This window comes from Oncorhynchus clarkii, chromosome 12, assembly GCF_045791955.1.
Source record: "Oncorhynchus clarkii lewisi isolate Uvic-CL-2024 chromosome 12, UVic_Ocla_1.0, whole genome shotgun sequence".
Classification (NCBI taxonomy): Eukaryota; Metazoa; Chordata; class Actinopteri; order Salmoniformes; family Salmonidae; genus Oncorhynchus; species Oncorhynchus clarkii.
In genome coordinates this window covers 72881392-72896442 of record NC_092158.1, presented here as the reverse complement: position 1 = coordinate 72896442, position 15051 = coordinate 72881392, and the positions used below count along the sequence as shown (strand labels likewise).

Genomic DNA, 15051 nt, shown 5'->3' with positions numbered 1-15051 from the left:
CATAAAAAAAGCCAGACTACGGTTTGCAACTGCACATGAGGACAAAGATCGCACTTTTTGGAGAAATGTCCTCTGTTCTGAGGAAACAAAAATACAACTGTTTGGCCATAATGACCATCGTTATGTTTGGAGGAAAAAGGGGGACGCTTGCAAGCCGAAGAACACCATCCCAACCCTGAAGCACGGGGGTGGCAGCATCATGTTGTGGGGGTGCTTTGCTGAAGGAGGGACTGGTGCACTTCACAAAATAGATGGCATCATGAGGTAGGAAACTTATGTGGATATATTGAAGCAACATCTGACGGAACTGTTCGCTTTCGTTTTTGTATTCGTTATTTTTGTTTGAGTGATTCTTGACAATAAAGATCATGAACACTTTCCACGCTGAGCTTTGGTTCACTCTTCCTTACGACGATGAGCATTACAGCTGCTGGCCCAGTGGATTAATTGAGAGACATGAAAAGCTCCCAAAGTCATCTTTTGATCACAACAGTCTCTGAAAATGGTGTCTGAAATATTTGACAGCACATAGACTACTATGAATGCCACTTCCACCCACTTAAAAAAATATCATAGTATACTATGGTATAAATACTATTATTTAACCCTTACTTTACCAGTTAAGTTGACTGAGAACACATTCTCATTTACAGCAACGACCTAGAGAATAGTTACAGGGGAGAGGAGTGGGGATGAATGAGCCAATTGTAAACTGGGGATAATTAGGTGACCGTGATGTTATGAGGGTTAGATTGGGAATTTAGCCAGGACACAGGGGTTAACACCCCTACTCTTATGATAAGTGCCATGGGATCTTTAGTGACCAGAGTCAGGACACCCTTTTAATGTCCCATCTGAAAGACGACACCCAACACAGGGCAATGTCCCTAATCACTTCCCTGGGGCATTGGATATTTTTTTTAGATCAGAGGAAAGGGTGCCTCCTACTGGCCCTCGCACACTGTAGTGTAGTGTTTTTGCAGACTAAAGACTGTAGTATGCTATAGTATTATAGTTAACTATAGTATAAATACTGTAGTAAAATAACTGTCATATAATGTAATGTTTATTGCAAATTGTAGTAGTATTTGTAGTAGTAGTAGTACTGTAGTGGTCTCTACTGTAGCATTTTTGGGGACTGTAATATACTGTAGTGTTTTTGCAGACTGTAGTATATTGTAGTATTTACTGTAGTGTTATTGCAGACATATCAGGAAACCTACCAGAGAAATACTAAAAGGGCACATTTTCTGATTTCAGAGCTTCTGCTATTTTCTAGAAGCTGTAGGGAACACAATGTGACAAATTGTGATATGGCGAGTTGAATGAGCAGGGCATATGCAAATTAAATAGACACTGTGGTTTTTACTATAGCAGTGTCTTAGTGGACACTACAGTCTTTTTTTGGCAGATATCTACTGTAGTATTTAGCATAGTATTTTTCCTTATACTTCAACATTCTATAGTAAGTACTACACATGAGCGAGGGATTCTACATTCTGTAGTATAGTATTCTACAGTATACTAGAGTTCACTATACAAATATATAGTAAGTAATGTAGTATTCTATAGTAAACTGAAGTATTTTTTTCATGTGGGCATGATAATATCATTTTAAAAAATTTGTTCCATGTGAGTTTCCATGAACAAAAAAAGACATACAGGGTAATAAAAGCAAAAGTTTTTCAGAATAATATGAGTTTAATTTGTTTTATTTTTGAGACGGGTTAACATGATTGTCAAAGACAGGTAATACAACAGGAAATAGAACAGACAGGGAGCCTGGTGTTACCTACTTATGTCAATAGATGTATTGGACGGAGCACAAGAAGGTACAACCCAATAAATACAGATCATTACATTATTTTTTGTGGCTTGTAATAAACCTTCTGCTGATCTCGTGTTCTAGAAAACACAAAGGACACTGCAAGTCAGACCTCTTTACAAAACCATATCCTTGAGGATTAAGGACACATCCTACTGAGGTTGACAATATTCACAAAGCCCTGTTTGCTGTAAGAAGCTAAAGAAGCCCACGAATTCATCACCAACCCCCTGAAGCCACACTGAACCACAATCGCCCACCCGTCTGAGAGGCTGCCTGCCTCGAGAGGAAAATAATTTTCCAAGGAGCAGCGCTAACCCAGATGCACCTGCAATAAAATATAGCACTACTTTGGGAACGGTTGTCTCATTGGAGCCTGAGCATGAAAGTAAGTGTGCAAATCCTTCAAAAAGAAAGTAGGTGGATAGGATACATTGAATTTGCGGCTTTGTAGTTGATGTGAGATTAGGCCTACATGTTTTCTACTTGCTGTTTTCTATGTTATATTATTTAAGTCACTGAGGGCTTTATGTGCAAGAAAACAAACACCCTGCCCACACAGTTTATTTTTTTGATGACTGAGCTCTTATCTCAGTTTGAATACTACTGGATTCAAGGTAAATATCCTTTCACTGAATCTTACCATCCACACAGTTAACTAAAGGATCCATTCTGTTACCAGCACTACAGACAATGCAGAGAGAAACTTGTTTGAAAATGTTATAGCTTTAAAGCTAATTTCCAGGAATTCCATACAGTTTGTCATGGAGCTGAGAGATAATGTTGCAGTTTTAAAGCTAATTTCTTGCAATTTTATACATTTTGCCATGGCTAATGCTATGTACCTCTGCTCAAATGTTAGAACAAAATCAAAGATGGTATTATAAAACAAGATATATAGTTCAATTTTCTGCATGCTCTCTATCTGGTTTTGGTCTTTTAAATTGACACGGAAAGAGTTTTTCATCCCAAAAATGACCACTTAGACTGCACACATAAGATTTTTCTATAGAGGAAAAAAAGTTAAATTAGCTCCAATGACTGTAAATACCTCTGTATTCAAGGGATAGTTTGAGATTTTGTATGAAGCCCTTTATCTACTTTCCCAGAGTAGGATGATCAGGAACAGCTAGCATGATAACTGTTCCTGTAGACTTCCCAATGTCATTTTATTTTTATTTGCGGAACCCCTGCAATACCGCCGCAGGCCCCAGTTTGAAAACCCTTGATGTAGAGTACTGCAAAGCACAAACAAGACAGATTGGAGGATCTTCCAGCTTTCCTGAATGTGAAAGGTAGACTAGTAATCAAATGGGATGTTCTTGATTAATGTGCAATAACAGGATATATTTTTGTTTGATACCTACTCGCATATTGACTCCTAATAACTGATATGTTCATGACGCTCATTTTCAATCACATGCTTCTGGTGTAACAGGTGCAGCTGTCATTCCCCTGAATATGCTTCACATCCCAACTGATAAGGATCTGTGTAGACAGGGTGCATTGGAGGGATGGTTCTTCTGTCACTCTGAGGAATGATACATGTGAGAGGACCTGAATTTTGGTTATTTCCCAGAATACATTACTTAACAGATGGGTTCACTAGTTCCTCTTATACCATAGACATCACCATACCATAGTTTCCCCAATCTACAGTCTACCATTTATTTACACCAATCAGGGCCACCCTGCTGACAGGAAACATAACCCACTGAGCACACAACATTGTTTCAATGGAATTTCTCAATGTATTGTGATGTGGAATCTACAGGGAAAATACATTGGATTTGCAAAAAGTCAAGGGTACATTTTCTACCACAGGATTGTCATCATGGTTACCAATTTTCAACAGCAGACAAACCTTGTATAAAATATGTTGAATTAGTACCTTTGAAACAATGTCAGATCAAGATCAACGTTCAACGTTATATATCCACTATCAGAAAAAAACTAAGTTCAGCAGCACCTCCTCCTGGAAGGTTGACCTATCTACAGCTATCCATTGGTCTCGCATCCAGGGTTTTAACTATGGCCAGCCTTGCATAGCTTTGATATTTGTGATTGACTACAACCAACGTGCTATTGTGAGAATGATTATTGATAGATCTCTTAATAACTATTCCAATGGTAGGTTTAACAGAGCAAATGAAATGTAACTATACTTTAGTCATACATCATCAACAATCATCAATTGGCTTAAACAGCATTTGCAAAATCATCAACAGCTAGTTTCAATTCAACCCAGGGTTCAACTAAAAACAGACAATAAATATAAAGTTTCAAGCTGTGGTTGATTTCAAATGTAATCTTTAAGTTCATCATTTATAATTGATATGTTGGATTCACATCTCCATCTAAACCAAAATTCAAAGTTGAAGAACAGGACTAAATCAAATCAAACTTTAAAAGCACTTTAAATCAATTTTGATTTGATTTAGTCATATTCTTTAAATGTTGATATTTACAGTGATGTGAAAAAGTAATTGGCCCCTTTCTAATTTGCTCTACTTTTACATATTTCTGATACTGAATGTTATCTGATCTTCAAACAAAACATTGTTAGATAAAGGGAACCTGAGTGAACAAATAACACAACAATTACATTCTTATTCCATTTATTTAATTTAAAAAAATTATACAACACCCAATGCATCTGCGTTAAAAGGTAATTGACCCCTTACACTCAATAGCTGGTTGTGCCACCTTAAGCTGCAATGGCTCCAACCAAACACTTATTGTAGTTGTTGATTAGTCGCTGTGGAGGAATTTTTGACCACTTTTCCATGCAGAACTGCTTTAACTCAGCGACATTTGTGGGTTTCAAGCATGAACTGCTCATTTCAATTCCTGCCACAACATCTCAATAGGGATTAGGTCTGGACTGACTAGGTCATTCCAAAACTTCCAATTTGTTGCATTTCAGACATTTTCATGTAGACTTGATTGTGTGTTGTGGATCATTGTCTTGCTGCATGACCTAGCTGCTCTTCTGCTTCAGCACACAGACGGATTACCTGACAGTCTCCTGTAGAATTCTCTGATACAGAGCAGAATTCGTAACTCAAAAAAAAGTTATGCAAAAAAAAGTTGACTCAAGTTTGTCAAAAAAAGCATCTGGAAGCACCTGGATGATGATCAAGACTCTTGGAAGAATGTTCTATGGACAGACGATTCAAACATATACCTTTTGGGATGAAATGGGTCCTATTATGCCTGGTCACTTACACTCTGTACTTTAATGTTATGTCAACTGCAATCCTGGTCATTTGGTTGTGCTATTAGAAGAAGCACAGTGATAACACCTTACATTTTTGTATAAATACAAAATATCTGACATTGTATTTACATTTGAACTTTGCTGTGCTTTTAAATGGTTGAAAGCGCAGTGATAGTACATTTACATAATGACAACTAATTTAAAAATCTTACCGTTTTTCCATTGGAATTTGGTTGTGCTTTTAGATGGTTGGAAGTGATAACACATTGGGAATTCAACACACTTCTGGCTGTCTTTTTGAGAGGGTGAATAAAGGTTGATATCTCATTGATCAACGTCAATCAAACATTACCCACATTTCCATGTTGAAATTATTTGGTGTGCTACAGAGTGTGCCTTTATTCTGTTTGCTCAGATGAAACTAGATCCAAATGAGTAATCCTATAACTAATGTCACTATGTGACAATTGACAATTATGTGCTGTTTTCCAAATGTTTGAGGGTGAGGAGGTCGTAACAGCTAAGGGAGCTAAATGAAGGTGGCCAAGCACACCATTATGCAAATGAACTTAGTTTGCCAATGAACATGGTTTCTTTCTGTCAATCCTTTGCGCAATGCTTAGCTTCCTTGGTCATATTTTCCTTGGTTATATTTTATCAGTGAAAAATATTACTCAGAATGTATTTAATAATCTTTCATTTATGGCATCCGATGTATTTCAAGGAATTTAATTGTGAGTGCTACAATCATGCTAGTGACACACTAGCCTGACTAATTCATAACCATGACAACATGAGCAGCACTTCCCCAATCTGTCATGAAATGGTCAACAAATGAGCCTTCTCATCAAAAAAAAACACCATTCTTGTGAACCTGCCCAACAACACCCATCCCTTTGTTTTTACACTGCTGCTACTCGCTGTTCATTATCTATGCATAGTGACTTTACCCCTAGCTACATGTAAAAAAAATTACCTCAACTAACCTGTACCCACGCACATTGACTCGGTACCGGTACCCCATGTATATAGCCTCATTATTGTTGTTTTATCGTGTTACTTTTTAAAATATTTCTTACTTTATTTAGTAAATATTTTATTAACTCGGCATTGTTGGTTAAGGGCTTGTAATTATGCATTTCACGGTGAGGTCTACAGCGGTTGTATTCGCATGCGCATGTGACAAATACAATTTTATTTTATCCTCTTTGGCCTCCCTCAAAGATTTCACATTCAACGTTATGCTGCCCTCTGTTGGACAAAGTATGAATGCGTAGTGGTAAAGACAGGTCTCATGACTATTCATTCCTTGAGAAACAGGAACGATTTACCAGAGGTGTATGTATTCATTACGGAAACCGTTTACCGTTTAAGAACCAACAGAAGCTAAACAAGAGTTTTTGTCCCGTTTAAGAAACAGAATCGGCGTAATGAATATGCACTGAAGTTAGTTTGCTCTACTCCGGCTATATTGCTCATGTTGGTTTTGTCTCAGCTGTTTTTGCTGTTAGGAATTATTTCTAGGGGTGGTGCTTAATAACTGCATAGGTCTTCTTGAAAACAGACATTACTGATGAAATGTTGACAATAAAAAGACACTTTCTATCTACTTACCTTTAAATTCAACAGCCAAGGTCGATAAGGCCTACCCTGAGAGAATTCAAAGCTGGAACTGCGTCGCAAAGGTCCTGATGGATGTGTTGGGGAACAACATAATACACATCAACATCACGGAAATCAACAAGTGTATTTGTGTTCATTCCATTTACCAAGCACTGCCAATTGAATAGACTAGACAATAGCACAATACAATCAACTGTATTGTGTACCTGCTGTTTTTCAGTTGTCATGATGATGCAGACAAGTCTACTTGTTTTGACTAGCTAGTAACATTAGCATTTCATTACACCCGTTATAACATCTGCTAAACTGTGTACTAGACCAATAAACTTCGATTTAAATATGTTGGATTATATAATGGCCTTCCTTTTTTATTCTTAATTGGCAAAGTTTGGGCTGAGATTGTTCTCTCTAACCCATAGAAATTGAATCGCATTCCAGTTCTGTTCTCCAAACTTCATTCCTCTCCAGTTATATCATCCTCCTGTATATATATATGCCTTGGACATAGAACGTGCATCAGAAACAAATACATCTTTAAAATAATTTATTCAAGAAACATTGATGCTGAGATTAAATGTCCATGATCAACATAGAAAATATGTACATAGAGAGCCATTGGTAAAAAGGACAGAAAGTCTGTCTAGAATGGTGTGCTGAGTAGAGAGAAAGCAGTGATACTATTCAATATATCTTGATGAAAGTTCCTGACTGTTCATTAGTTGGGATCAGTGATACTGGACGTTAGAGTTCTGCTGGAGGGTTCCATCGATGTAGCACAGTTGCTAGTTGATTACTGGTGGTAGCAGTTTGGGCTCAGACACTGGTCTGGGTTTATGATAGGCTGCAGGAAGACTGCTTGGAGGACTCTCTCTCCTATGATAGAAAGTAAGATATTAGTACAGGCAAAAGTCAATTTAATTCAAGACAAAGAATCATTAGTGAGAGGCTTGTCTCACCATTTACGGTAAATATTCAACACGGGGAGAGAAAAAAAAGAAGTATAATTTAATAAGATAAATCAGATAAAATACACATTAAGTAGTACTTCAAAGTGTCATTCATTTTCTCCGTAGCTGATCTTTAAATGCACCCAGTGACGATGATGAAGGAATATAGGGGACGCCATGGAGACAATGTACCTAGGTGAGGTCCTGTCCTGTTAGCATGCTACTGACGCCTAAGTTTTCTGGATACCTGTTGTCTCCGCTGCTGGCGTCTGTACTCTTCTTCACTAGCAGCAAGGGCCTGAGCCAGAGCCAGATCCTCCTGCTCCTGAGGGCTGAGACAGACACTTCTATGTCACACAGAGGAATGCATCATCACACTGCAGAGAGCATGCAAGAGGCACAACGACACACTCACCAGAAAGGGTGGATAACAGACACACACACATACAGTCAGTCACAGGTCTGAGGAGCAGCAACACACATCATGAGATGAGGGAAACTGAACTGTGGGCACCACTGTACTTAATTTATGAAGTCATGGGCAAGAAAGATGGGCTAAACAGTGGAATGTCAAACCTATTAATATTGTGTTTTCCTAGAGTAACCAAATAGCCTGCATTTCAGCTAGAACAAACACAAACATAAGAGCTAGTGAAGAAAAACAATAGGTAACTGGGTTGTGTTGATGGCATCTGGACATGATTACAGCCTATATTATGTGTGGGTGATGCTGGATTATGGGATTTAATGGGGATTGTTTATTACCTGAGCGTTGGCGGTTGGACTGTGCTGCGAGCCGACTCAGCCAAGGACATCTCCAGCGCTCTTTGTAAGGCCTGCTCCTCAGTCTACAATCACACCATGCAGATATACACTTACAGGATGTTTATTATTTTGTTCTTGGAATCTCAATGAATAAACAGGAGCAGACTATAGAATCTCAATGAATAAACAGGAGCAGATTATAGAATCTCAATGAATAAACAGCAGGCTATAGAATCTCAATGAATAAAACAGGGGCAGACTATAGAATCTCAGAGAAGAGAGTTTACAGTAGTTTCAATCAAGTGGTGTAAGAGTGTTAGGCATACCAGACCAGCCTGAAAGGATGCCGAAGCAGGTACTACATTCTGTGCTGGAGGGGGCCGCATGGCCGGAGCTGGACTATAAATGGCCTGAGCACTGCTGTGATAGAATCAAAAACAATAATGCTCAGTGCGGTTATAGAGCCAACAACTCAACACTTTCTAGAAAGCACAGCGGTAACAGGTAAGAGCAGTTCTGTGAAGGAAAAAAAATGTAATATCCTTTCCATGTGTTAGTATAATTCACTGACAATAAAAAAACATGTCAATTCATCCATCCCATGTGTTTTAGTGAGAATATGCCTCATGAATTTAGAGAACAAACTGTGCTTGTCAATATCACTTGTTAATTTATGTAAGCTTCATGTGGTTCTTCAGCGTGGCGTTTTGAAAATCAATACGAGGATCCTCACCGACTACTTTGGGTCCTAGCATTCCCATTAGAAACGGGCCTAGAACTTCCTCTACTGCATGAAGTGGAGGCACTGCTAGAGGATGCTCCTTGGGACCGCATGAAAGCAGCGAATCTGAAAGAAATCCAATGTAATCATCATTATACCGCAAAAGCTCACAATGTGCACCACAATCAATAAATGACATCAGGTGGAGGGAAATATTTACCCAGATTTGGAGACTGGTTTGTCTTCAGGCTTACAGTCATGGTCTAGTGGATGTCGGTGTTTAAGACAATAATTAATGTGGCACTGGTCACATGTCACTCGGATCATTTCTTTCTGCTTGCAGCCTCCTTTCGAGCATTTGTTTGTAAATATCTACAATAAAAAAAGGTTGGTTAGCTTAGATTAGGCATAGCTACTTCACTTTAACCATGGGCAGTTTGTGTAAATGGTCCTGTAGAGAAGCCTATCAACCGTACCTTTCTCTTGTTCTGAGCAGGGTCCGACTGGCAATCGCGATCGATGTGGTCCCCAACCTTGATGTCTGGCATTTCCCCTCTCTTGATGGGAATCGGGGTGTTGCACAGAGGACACACAGGGACCTGGATATCCTGGGGACAGAATCAAGCAGAGAGCCGTATTAAAGCTCTGTTTGGATCAATAGATAACATACAGACAACTAATAAGGTTGAACAGCATACATTAATTTATACATACTAACTGCACTTTACAGGAACTTTGCTTTAATTATAACATACAATGTTGCTAATTTATTTAAAATGTACCTTCTTGTAGGATGACATGCATTTGTGATTTGCATAGGTTATGTGGTCTTTACAAAAAATCTCTTCACAGGCATCACATCTCAATGGTAGGAAATCTGTCAGATATAAGAAATATGTCAAGGTGTTTATTCCATGGCAAAGGATCATCCATATGAATTTAGATCAATGAAATTCTCACTATCACTCTTCAATCATGATAATGGGTAGTGCAGCCCATGACAATTGGTTATGGAGGACTGGACTTAAACCACAACTATTGACAGATAACAAAGCCATACTAGAAAGGACAGGAAGGGAACACAAGCAGGCTCTGTATTGGCAGGGTCCCAGAGGCACTGAGGTAGTATATGGAGATAGCATTTCATAACAAACCACTCACCCAGCTGCTTGCAGGAGTTTTCAGAGCAATGCTCTCCTAGATCTGGAAACTCCATGGCACTATGGTGATACACCCTTCAATTGAAAGATACATAGATAAGCTAAGATCATCCATAAACAATGTTTGTTTACCTGTGACAGGTTATCTAAAACTAACTTAGTCTGCGTCACTTCATTTTTTAAGAACAGTAGATTCAGCATATCAATTTTAGGCTATTTAAAAAGTCCCTTTGTTTACGTGCTTCCCTTTCAACTAACGTTAGTTACGCTTATGTAACAGGCTTATTATGGACGTGTACAGTCAGTGGAAGAATGTCCACTGACAGGTAGTTAGCTAACGTTAGCTACCCATCTAGATGTAGGTAGCTAGGACTTCCTATGATAACGAATGCTGAATCATGCCATCGCTTCTTGCTACCTACAATTTGCCATTTTGACTAATGTTAGCTAACTAGCTAAGTTATTATGGGGTATCTAGCAGCAGTCTCCCTCTCTACTAGCCGCAAGCTAGTAGCTAGGCCAGCTCCTCCCTGTACAATCGCTCGAGGACATAAATACAATTACCTAGCAGACCATTGTTAGTATTGTCTGTGTTTAAGCTACCTAACGTTAACTAGTGAGTTATTTATGGAATACCATTGATGAGCTTGTTCCTGGTTTACAGGCCAACAACAACTAAATTAAGCTAGCTTGCTTGCTGATAAACTAATGTTGTTAGCTAACATCCTAGACAACTACTGTAACGTTAACATTAAGTCGTTACTGATAGTTAACTAACGTTTAAGTTACTAATTTTACTTTACTTTAATTCGAAACGGATAATATTTAGCAGAAATATATTTGGTACAATTGTTTACCATCACGAACGTTAGCTAGATAGCTAGTTAGCTAACACTTAAGCGAATATGGATTGGAGACACCCGTTGCCTTGGTTTGGTTGGCTGACTAGCTAGCTAGATACGATAACTAACGGCAAACCATAGTACATTGAAAAATACATGCAACAATAGGCGACTCCTCTCACTTACCCAGAGACTTGGTTCAACCAGACAGCTCTATTTGATTATTCTTCCCCCTCTTGCTTTGAAATTATCGTTAAACTTTGAGGAAGCGAGTGGCTAGCAAGCTCTCTTGACAGCCAGCTACATCGAAGCGTCACTGACGCTGTTGTTTACGCCCCTCCTCACAGTTGTACTAGCTAGGGAGTTCCAGAATGTACCACACGAGGCAGGGATGGAGAGTTGTTTTGATCACAGTGACACAGCGTTGTTGAGAACTGTCCATGATGCTGGATTTTACGAAACGTCTAATTGAGACGTGTTTGGGTTGTCTCAAACCAGCACCACGGACAGCTCTCAATAATCCCGTGTCACTGTGACTAAATATGAAGGTGACTAGCTAGTCTCTCGCCAGACTAGTTCAGAAAGGCCATGTCAGAATGAATCACATTTCTGTAATCATGGTAGGTCTATAACTAGGGTATAATAAAGCACACAAAATAAGCAGAATGATGCTAGTTGTGATTTTGGATAGTTATCACCTTCCAACTTTGTTTTCTGTTTGATATTGTATTTGTTTACTTGCTGAATAACAGATGTGTTATTCACAGAGCACATATCTTTGTTTCACAAGTAAATGTGCCCTTTTATTAATCAGCACAATATAGGCTATAGGTGATTCATTCATGCTGATGAAATGGCCCATATGGGCTAGGCACGTTTGTGTACATTGGAAGCAATTGTGAGTCTAAAGAGGAACATGTGCAATACTGCAGTCAATGTAATGGCATATCATTACCAGATGGTGGCAGCAGAGCTCTTTCAGACGTCTATACAGTCTTCAACATCTGGTTGTTTATTACTGGCCACATTGTGTTTTTGTATTGTGGCAGTCTCATTAATAGACTCTCTAATCTCATGTTTCATGCATACATTAACAGAAGGGTAACTGCAGAGGAAAGTTGTCATTGCAAAGATAAAGTTACAATATATATGTACAGAAGTGTCACTGGGTGGGTTAGTGAGGTTGGGCCTACCTAGTCAGTTTCAGATTTTGAAAGTATGAAGTTGTAGACACTTTCGACATGAGTATGAAAAACACATAGATAGCGATTGTTAATGATTATGTTACTAGAAACAAAGCCTAACTTAAAGCAGCAACTCCCTGTTGAAGAGGCACTGGAATCCACATAAACACACACCATAGCAGGACCAACCCCATCACCAAGAGGTCAAATAGCTGGAAATAGTAGTTCTATAGTAGATTCAACCCACAAAATGGACTATTCTCATTATGCAACAGTACAGCGTTATGATCAAAGGCTGGGAGAAGTGATCACAGAGGCACTCCTCTAGATTATTCCCCTGTACTGCAGCACCTGGCTCATAAACGGCTAATTCTGCTGCCAGATGGCATCGCTTGCTGAACACCTGGTTCATCATAGGGATTCCTCTCCCTTTGCTCACACTATATCTGCTCGAATTATATGTGCCCCCCCCATCCCCCCCTCCAGTTTGTCCATGGTGAGGACACCTCTCAATCTCCTTGGTCATACTTTGTTCTGGACAATCTCAGGATGCCACTGTTTCTTAGGTGAGGGCTATAGCACAACTGGCCCTGCTACAGTATCCTAAAGCCTATTCAATGTAAAAAATAAAAATAAACTCTGTAGTTTCTCTCTACACTCCTGAAAAACAGGAGTCAAATGTAGTTTTTTTCTAGAATGAGAGACCACAATAAAACAGGTTCTAAACCAGTTATGTAAACCAGTTACCTAAACCAGTTACTTAAACCAGTTACTAAAACCATTATTATTAAACCATCACAGTTAAGTAACTTTCTGCTCATTTGAGTTTCTCTTTCAAAAAAGTTTCATAATTGCATTGGTGAAATATGATCTTAATCAGATGGATGATCCAAACTTCAAATGCATATAATCCGTTGATTCTAAATCCAATCCTTGCAAGTCTCCTCCATTTGATATCTAATCCAGTTTTTAAAAGTTTCAATGAGGAACGATACAAGTCATTTGAATATCATTTAACCTTCATAACGACTCAACTAGCCTCTTGTGCTTTTCAGGGACAGAATGCCTTTTTTATTCGATAGGTGTGCGTTTAGAAGAACTGAATAACGATTTGGTTGATTTATTTATCCTGCTATAAAAACGCCTGAGCATCCAGACAAATACAAGATTGGTGGTGTTGCTAAATTGGATGGTAATTGCCATCATGACAAATTAGGAGGCAGAAACCCGCCTTATTTTTTTCTATTATAAGATAGTATTATTCTTGGTTAATAATCCTTTTATGCGAGATTCAATTCCGATAGGCTGTCTACATGGTGATTGTCCCTAATAACCCATGCATTTGAGAGGCCTATTGGCTGGCCATATCTGTATTGTTTTCGATCAAAAACACAATTAAGCATGAACACTGTCTTTAATGTCAAATATTGATCACAATTCGGTTTCATTATTACAACTATATAGAACTCTCCAAGCATGTAGAACATGCTTTGACTTTTTCTCCAACCAATGATAGCAATTCAAATCGATATTTTAAATGCGTAAATACTTTGGGTCCATTATCATGTCAATTTATTATCAAGTTATGTGAGCCTGATTTAGTATAGACATGGCCTGTTTAACATTGTGAGATTATTCACAGATTTCATGGTGTATTAACAGATATATTATAGAATGGATCCCATGCCCACCAGGCTGACTGGGAAGCAGGCGTGAGGGGATGAACGGTTTATGAATACAAGGCATCACATTTCTGTCTTTTGTTTAACCAGACTTCATCTCAATGAGTTAATGGGCCAGATGAGAAGGCTGCTCGCGACCTGCAAAGGCGAGCAGAGTGCACGTGGAAAAGAGGTGTCAATAAACGTGTGAATGACAATGTGCTAAAACACACACCAACTGAAAAGGAGAAGAAGATGAACAGATGGAGAAGAGTGGGGAGTTAACGCAATGACAGGGTCAGTGGAGCAGAGAGCAGGCCTGAAATACAATTAAATGGGGAGAGGGTTACTGAAATAAAGGATGGGCGTATGAATTAACGACTGGCTTTATTTGAATAAGAAAATATTACAACAAACATGACAATTGAAAAAACTAATTCACAGTTAATTGATTATTTTAGTTGATAGATGCAGTTAGATATTTAAGTACGCAAAGAGCTACATTGAATAATTACAATTTGCTATGTCAGTTTGTGTGCTTTTAGTCACTTTGGAAACAACAAATTGGCCTAACAATGTTATATAGTAAGTAGCATTGTGGTCGAAGCCTTTTGCTGAAGACTTAGAATAGCCACGAGTTGGCGCCACAACTCTTTTCAACTTTAGGCGCCATATTGAAAAACAAATAGCGTTTCATGGTTTGTCCTTGGGGTCAAGGTGTAGGCCCACGCCCATGTGCAGAGCAGGTGCAGTTGCTCTGGGATCCGGGGCACGCCTCTCCAACGCTTCGCCACTTTCCATTGATCTAACCTCCGAGTAGCCTATATGGTAAGTAATGACATTGCACTGCCCTCTGTTTAATGGATAATGGCCAGTGTAAAGACTGACACTGAAGACTGAGAAATGCAATTGTCACCATGCACGTTTTGGCCTATTGCTGCAACAGTATATTGGTATTCATCCACGGCAAGGTATCACTTTAATTCATATGCCTAACATTACCTGCATGCCTAAGCCTCTAATCGAAATCAAGAAACTTAATTTTTCATCAATCATTTGGTCTTGATTGTCAGACAATATGCATAGCTCATGTGAAAATGATT

The 15051-nt window shown here is 38.8% G+C and overlaps 1 protein-coding gene across 1 annotated transcript; it reads right to left on the bottom strand.

Annotated features, from left to right (window-relative positions):
- Positions 1-7197: 7197 nt before the first annotated feature.
- LOC139421214 (AN1-type zinc finger protein 2A-like) lies at positions 7198-11485 on the bottom strand. The gene is made up of 10 exons (XM_071171881.1): positions 11290-11485; positions 10263-10336; positions 9884-9978; positions 9578-9709; positions 9322-9473; positions 9114-9227; positions 8707-8800; positions 8381-8463; positions 7863-7947; positions 7198-7541 (listed from the first exon to the last, which is right to left on the bottom strand). Exons 2-10 carry the CDS (start codon positions 10315-10317, stop codon positions 7500-7502), a joined length of 852 nt encoding a protein of 283 aa, XP_071027982.1. The 5' UTR covers positions 10318-10336; positions 11290-11485; the 3' UTR covers positions 7198-7499.
- Between the last annotated feature and the right edge of the window lie 3566 nt (positions 11486-15051).